This window comes from Nannospalax galili, unplaced genomic scaffold, assembly GCF_000622305.1.
Source record: "Nannospalax galili isolate Female #2095 unplaced genomic scaffold, S.galili_v1.0 scaffold690, whole genome shotgun sequence".
Taxonomy (NCBI): Eukaryota; Metazoa; Chordata; class Mammalia; order Rodentia; family Spalacidae; genus Nannospalax; species Nannospalax galili.
The window spans coordinates 1,300,641-1,308,145 of NW_008329288.1; the positions used below are offsets into that span (position 1 = coordinate 1,300,641).

Sequence of the window (7,505 nt, forward strand, 5' to 3'; positions counted from 1 at the left end):
GCTATTTCTTTCTTCCCCTATCTCAACGGTTCACAGGCAGCCCTTCCTGTAGTCCTTCCTGTGAATGGCGCCTGGCGGAAAACCTGGAGATCACAACAGAGCAAAGAACCAGTGTCAATATGATCTTGTGCCAGATAGCAAATGAACTCTTCCTCCTGCCCAAAAACCCATCGTACACCACCCTTGCTCCCCAGTCCTGGCCTTGCCTGGTTATCACACCCAGGTGCCAGCCATGTCAAGGCTGGGGAGCCAAGTCTCGAGGAGAATCCAATGGCCCCCAGCCCTGTGGTCTGACTTGTTGAATTCCTCATGGAGATAATCTGGGGACCATGAGTCACCCAGCCAAATTCCCAAGGGCCCAAACTTAAGACCTGGTAACGAAAGCAACCATACAGCACCTGGTGTCCAGGTGTGTCAGTCTCTTCGTGGCAGTCATTCTTCCTGCTGGAGTTCTAAGAATCTAGACTCTGCCCCAGAGCTGCTGCACATGCGCCCATGAGAAACTCACAGCATATGTCTGAGCTGTGCCCATCAGGCCTCCCTTTTATGACAAACCCCATCTGGACTCTCCTTTCATGCCCTATGCTCAGGAAATGTACTCTCACATTGGTGAGGAGGTCAAGGGGAAACCAGAAAACACAAGTGCTTGAATCGGTGTGTACATTCAGCTGTGTGATGTGTCACTGTCACAGGATACCCGAATAATAACAGCATTTGTTTTAGATGATGTCTGTAGACAAATCCCAAACATGAATAGTGTCTCTCTGCTCCACTGGCACAGAATGAGGCATGGAGCCTGGTGCTGGGTGTCAGCTCAGAGGCTGGGTAAGGGAAGGAGAAAAAAAAAACATTCTTTGATGTCAGGCATGACCGAAGGTTTTCTGCAGGCAGCCAAAGATCCTCCTAGCATAGAGAAATGAGCTGAAAAAAGCTAGACAAGGCAGATAAGAGTTTGAGATTGATACTCCAGAAGGTGGCTCATCAGTCAGGACAGATAAACCAAAGTAAGTTTTCTGGCAAGGGGCAAGACCAGGAATGGCCAGAGTGTCAGAGAGACATAGCTCAACTCCTGGAGTGATTCAAAGGAAGTATTTCTGGTCTGAGAACTTTACGCCAAAGAGCTTAAACTGTGGAGTGAAAATGTATGTGTTCACACACATTTAGATTCACAATGTACAAAGATCACCTCTGGAAGGTAAAATAAAGAGGTAACAATGATGGTTTCTGGAGAAGGGAAGTTGAGGACTGTGGGCTGACAGAACTCACTCTTCCTGCATGTCCTTTGTACTTTATGAGTTTCAACCATGGGCTTGCAGTAACAACAAACAAAAGAATCACTAATGACCATATAGGCCCTATCTCTTAATAGAACCAAAGATGTCAGGTATGGTGGCGCATGTATTGGGAAGGTTGAGGATCACAAGTTTGAGGCTAGCCTGGTCTATATAGCAAGACCTTATCTCAACAAAACAAAGCAAGAACAAGAGTGAGAGAGAGGGAAAGAATGAAAGCAAGAGAGACATTCAGGGGCACCAGTCTGAAGATGAAAAATCTCTACTTCCAGGGCTAGAGGTCCTGAAAGAGCTCAGGGGTAGAGTACTTGTCTAACATATTTGAGGACCTAGGTTTGATCCTCAGCAGAAAGTGGGGGTGAGGAAAGAGAGGGAGGCAGATATATTTCCAGGAAAGGTGGCAAAGAGGACTCAAGGGTACTAGGAAGGCTCCTCAAAGCCAATGCTTATCTCCCTGTCCTTGATCATCCCTTGACCCTTACCCCAGTACAAGGATCAGAAGCTCAAATATGGCCTGTCTTCCTTCTGGGTACACTGCCAACTTCTAAAGGGGCAGTCAAGTTCACTGCTGTCAGAAGTAAAAAATTTTAAGCACTGAATGAAACTGACACCATTAAAAGACAAATAAAAATTAAGCAAAGTTTAGGAAGGACCAACCTTCACTAACAGGCAAGGTCTGACATTTAAGCTGGCCCCTTCATTACCCCTGGGGGTAATGAGGTCCAGCCATGTAGCTGGGGCTCATTGCAGTTCCCAGAGCCTTTCCTGTTTTGTTTTGTTTTTTGTTTTGTTTTGAGACAGAGTCTCACTATGTAGCTCCAGCTGTTCTGGAACTCACCATGTAGACCAGCCTTAATCTCATAGAGATTCCCCCGTCTCTGCCTCCCAAGTGCTAGGATTGAAGGTGTGCACCACCACGTCTGGTCCTTTGTCGTCTTAAAAAGGACATTGGGTGGGCTGCTCCACCAGTAGGCGAGGCAGATATCTTTCAGCCTTGGGTCAGATGGGTGATAATTTCTCATGCCATGGGCTCAAGTGCATTCAGGACTTCTGGAATGGAGTCCATCTTTACTGTCTCTCTGTGGTTCCTGGGTTGTAATCTCCCTGTAGTCACAATGCAGTCACAAGCTCTTCAGACTTCACAAGTCTCTTTCTGTCCATACCTAGCTCCCAAGACCAGACTTGAACCCAGAATTTCAAAGTACATAGCTGCCTGAGGGGACTCGGGACTTTGCAGAGCTACCACATAGGTACGATTCCAGAACATGATCCTAGCCAGTCCCAGTTCCCTCCCTTTGAAGCCTGAAGGTGGCCCAGGCAGAGATGAGCTGCAGAGCACAAGGAGAGTAGATATAGGCATTCCAGAGCCTCTCTCACTACAGTACCTCACACACACACACAGAGCCATCTTCTTCCATTATACTTGGCTGTGGTAAGTCATCACTCCACACTGCAACTTCTGGAAACTTCCTTTCACTTCCCTGATACCCTGAGCCATGTTCAAAGAAGGCCCATGAGCTTCTTGTCAAGAAGTGAAAGACACTCACTGGTCTATCTGTCTCTGAACCAAAGTCTTGCCCTTCCACCTCAACCATAATCCTTCTTTGGTCCCTTCTGGGTCAGTAGAAGAGTGGTATGGCAATTTTAGAAACCACCAAATAAAAGCTAGGCAAAGTTCAGGTCATCTCAGTGTAGAACTATAAGCCTCAAAAAGCAGACTACAACTGAGAAAGAAAGGGAGGGTATGTATGCAGAAGCAGTTGGGGTCTAGGCTCCAGAACATCTCTGCAGGAGTCTTATGAGCAGGGGAGGACTCACCTATGTCAGAAAGCAGATCCAAGCCTGGTTTACCCCAAGGATGTCACTCTCCTGTACTAGACTCCCTGGCCCCTCCACAGCTCTAGCCTGTGACCAGCACTCTAATATGGTGAGACTCTGCCTGTTCCTGAACTCTCAAGGTATTAAAAAGTTGATGGTAAGCTATAACTTTGTGGTAGGCTGGCACAGGATGGAGCAATATAGAAAGAGGAGAGGGAGACCCTGGAGATATTTGTGAATGCAGATGGCACCTCTAAATCTCCTTTGAAGATCTGTAGAAGCAGAAGGACTTGGAGACCAGGGAAAGGGGAGCTAAGAGCTGGAGTGGATGAAGGTTTAAGCTATTAGAAACTGACCCTATAGGTTGGGTTCACAGGGGATTCCTTGGTTGATTGCCATGGTTCCTGCCTGCTGGTGCTTTAGAACATGCCTGCCTGGATCTGCTGGTTTCAAGGGGGACACAGAGAATGTAAACACTTCATACCTTGGGCTCCAAGAGCTGTGGGTCATAAAGCAGGCAGCCCAAGCCACCTGGCTAGTGCATGGATGGCCTGTAGTCATGGAGGCAAACATCTCCCCATGTCACCTTTGGGGTGAGAGCAGGACTAGAAAGGGCTTTGAGCTGACCCACAGAAGCAGAAGTGGCTATGTACCGCAGCTAAGCACTGTTAGCTGAAGAGCTCAGGCCACCCATCTGGGTAATGGTAATCTGCTCAGATAATTGTAATCAGCTGCCTTGAGGAAAGAGTGCAGCCAAAGACAGACCAGCAGGGTGGGAGCAGGTGATGACACCAGAGCAGAGCACTCCAGCACTTGGTCTTTACCTGCTGCTGGTTCCACTTGAGGTCGGGGATGAGGACAAAGCCATCAGAAGGATCTGGGTTCTCAAAAACAATCCGGTCAGCTTCAGCCTTCTTGTCAAGAATGTTATACACCCACTGGAAGGAGAGAGAAAGACTGAGAATCTACTTGCACCAACTGGGTCCTTCCAGCAAAGACGGTGCAGCTATAAAAGGCAATAAGCTCAGAATGAACAGTCAGGCTGGCTATTCCCCAGCATCTACTTGGGGGTCTAGAAGCTTCTTTACTCCCACCACAGCAGACTTTTGGTCATCACTGCCAATATACAGGACTCTGCAACTCAGATGAGGCCAGGCCCTTTACACTTCTCTTTGTAAACCCAGACACCTTCCCATCCCAGTACTGACCCCTCCCTCCATGGTCCACAGAGACAGAGGAAAAACTTTCTCCATGGACCCACTCAAGGAAGCCAAGGGCACAGAAGTTTACATATGTAAAGGAAGCCAGATACCCAGAAGCACAGTGAAAGTCTTTGGGTTCTACAGGCCAATATGTGTGGGAGAATTGCTACCTGGAGCTGCTGCAGATACCATATCAGCAGGCTTCACTAACAGGCCCCACAGGGCAAAGTGGAATGCAAGGGCATGCAGACACAGGGGATTCAACGACACTCTCACAGCAACCCAGGGTTTCCAGCCTTCTTACTGCCTTCTGATCAACTGTTGATAGTTTTTGGAGGACCCTTCTCTAGTCCTGAATGGACCCCCAAGAACATCTTGTGGGCCTTTGTGAGGAAGCCATACTGTAGGGAGGTTAGGGTGAGAAACTCCTGAACTTGCAGTGCTCAAGCCCAGGTGCTGCTAGTCTCTCCCTCCCCGTAGCTTCAATAGCCCTTGGCACCCAGGAGTGCCCTACATCCAAGATAAACCTGCTGCAAATAGGACATGGAGTATCTGGGGCAACCTTGCTGCCCTTTCTTCCTCACAGTCAGAAGGACCCCCAAGGCTCTGATAGGGAGGCAGTCCTGACAGTCCTCTTCCTACTCTAAGAAGTCCTGGCACAGGCAGCATGCCCAAAGGTCAAAGGTAGGGGGCTGGCCTGGGGTCTGCATATCCACTGTATACCCTAAACCTGGAGGGATAAGCACAAATACCCAAGTATCCAGTTAGGATAGTGGCAGGGGGCAGAGGACATCTCCTGAGGATACCTTGGCTTCTTGGGCTCTTACAATTACCTGAGGAGGTACTTCAGCTCAAAGGGCTTGCAGACCCCACAACTAGATCTTCAGGCCAGCCCCAATGTGGTCAAAGGACCTCCACAGGACACGCCTGGATGAGCGACTTCCTTGGAGGAAGGGGTGGAAAACATTTGGGAGCAGCTTCCTCACAAAGCACCCATGGCTGACTCACACACAAGTTAGATTCTTCCAGAGGTATTTCTTCTGCTACCAGAGGCCTTTGGGGGAATATGCTGCTGAAGGAAAAAGCTCTCAGCAAAGCTGACCCAAAGCCTTCTAGAAACAGGAAAAAGGGAGAGGACAACTTTTACCATGCAGAGTCCTGGTACACCTCACAGCTGGCCTTCAGGGTTGTCCAGAGTCACACTGCCTCATAGTTGACAGCAATACTTGGTACCCAAAGCAGGAATGGGTTCTGGTGCATGAGGAATTTTGGTTTCATCTTCTCAGCTACACCACTGACTTGCTTCCCACCCTGGGCAAGCAACTGAATCCTCCTTCCAAAACAGCCTAGTAAGATCTACACACAAGGCTTATGGGGAGGATTTTAACCAAGACATACATGAGAAAGCACTAGCCCAGAGCCCACATGGAGGAGGCACTCAAGAAACAGCAACAGGGCAGAGGTGATGACAATGGACAGTTTAATGGAGGCTATAGGACCAAGTAGGAGAAGAGAACAGTGGGGGAAGGGGGGCTGGAGGCCAAGTGCCTGCCAGGCATGTGTGAGGACAGCCAGAGTTACCCCACACTTGCCATTGCTCTAAGGGCCACAGCACCTTGTTATCATCATCCCCAGTTTGCGGGTAAAGAAAATGCAGGAAATTCACATAAGCTTAGGAATCTGGGCATAGCACATCCTGCCTCCTGGGAAAGGCTGATCCAAGGACAGAAACCTGCATCCACAGGAAGCTTCATGGCCAGCAGCCCAGAGAAGAACAGAAAAAGGGAACAGAATTTACACAAACACAGGGTCAGGGAATGGAAGGGCTGCCCTCTGAAAGCCAGCCCTGCTGGGGGATACTTTCTAGAATCCACTGGGCTATACTGTGCTGCTGGTGATTCTGGCAACAACTTGTAAGTTCTCTTTCTTTCCTCCTTGGATCTCCCAAGGGACATCTGACCATTTTTCATTCTCCCCAACGTCCACTCTGCCCTGCTCCTCTGGCCATGCTTGACCTATCCATACTTCCCAGGTATCTGCTCCTTCCCACCTGTTCCTCTGATCTAGCTGGGTATGGATAATGGCATCTCTACTCGGGATCCTTTTTTGCCCAGGCAGCAGCAGCAGAAGACATGATAAACTAGATCCCTATCTGTTTTCATAATCCTAATGGGAGAAGTTGTGAGTCACAATTTCCAGACAAGGAGACCTGGGCTCAGGGGTTAAGGACAATGCCCCATTGCTCTTGGCCAACAGAATGAGACTCCAAACACCAGTGAATGCTGAGGCTGGGTCTGATGGCTTACAAATGGACATTTTCAGCCAGATCGTCTTGAAGGCTTCAGGATCAGACATACCACTGGCATTTTTTTCTTTTACTGGACATTTTTACTGGGAAGTTGTAAGTACCTCAAAATTGAGGAATGAAACAGTCACTGGCTAAGAACACAGACTGTGAAGATTAACTGAGGTAATGCATGTAAAATGCCTACAACCGTTCCCAGCATGCACTCAATAACCCCAGACTGAACATGCTGTCTTCCACATAAGCCCACTCTGCTACCCACATCCTGTCCTGGTTAGTTAAAGAGTCACTGTCCACTCTTTACTTCAGCAAGACCAGTTCATTCCACACACTTTCCTGTCAAAATCGACAAATCCCTACCCTGGCTGGGGCTTACCTCCTAAGCTGCTCCTGTCCTTCCCTGCTCTCTACCTGGTTCAGATCCAGTCTGGGATTAAAGGTGTGTGCCACCATGCACAGTTTCTAGCTTTCCTGCTCCATTTGCACCTGTTAAAATTTGGCCATACTACCCATGTGCTTAAAACCATATAGGGGACCCTCACTGCCTATGGCAATCATTCTCAGATTTGATGACCATTAGAAATATCACAGATTTCTGTGATGGTTCAGTGGATAAAGCACCTACCACATAAGCCTGAAGAACAGAGTTCAGATCCCCAACAACCACATGAAAAATTCAATTATAATCTCAGTGCTGGGAAAACAGAACTAGGGGATCTCCTGGGAAAGCTGATTTAGCTGGGTTTGCTAAATCAGCAAGCTTCCAGTTCAGGGACAGACCCTGTCTCAATAAATAAAGTGGACAGTGATCTAGGAAGACACCCAACATTAACCTCAGGCCTCCACACGTACCCGTGCACATGCCAAAAAAAAAAAAAAAAAAAAAAA

General features: G+C 48.3%; 1 protein-coding gene across 2 annotated transcripts in view; it reads right to left on the reverse strand.

Annotated features, from left to right (window-relative positions):
* Nucleotides 1–7,505, reverse strand: part of Dcps (decapping enzyme, scavenger) — a 64,523-nt gene that overhangs the window by 2,858 nt on the left and 54,160 nt on the right. For both annotated transcript variants that reach the window (XM_029564289.1, XM_008834615.2), the window contains exon 4: nucleotides 3,935–4,048. In XM_029564289.1, the coding sequence (XP_029420149.1) occupies nucleotides 3,935–4,048 (114 nt within the window). The remainder of the gene's footprint in view (nucleotides 1–3,934; nucleotides 4,049–7,505) is intronic.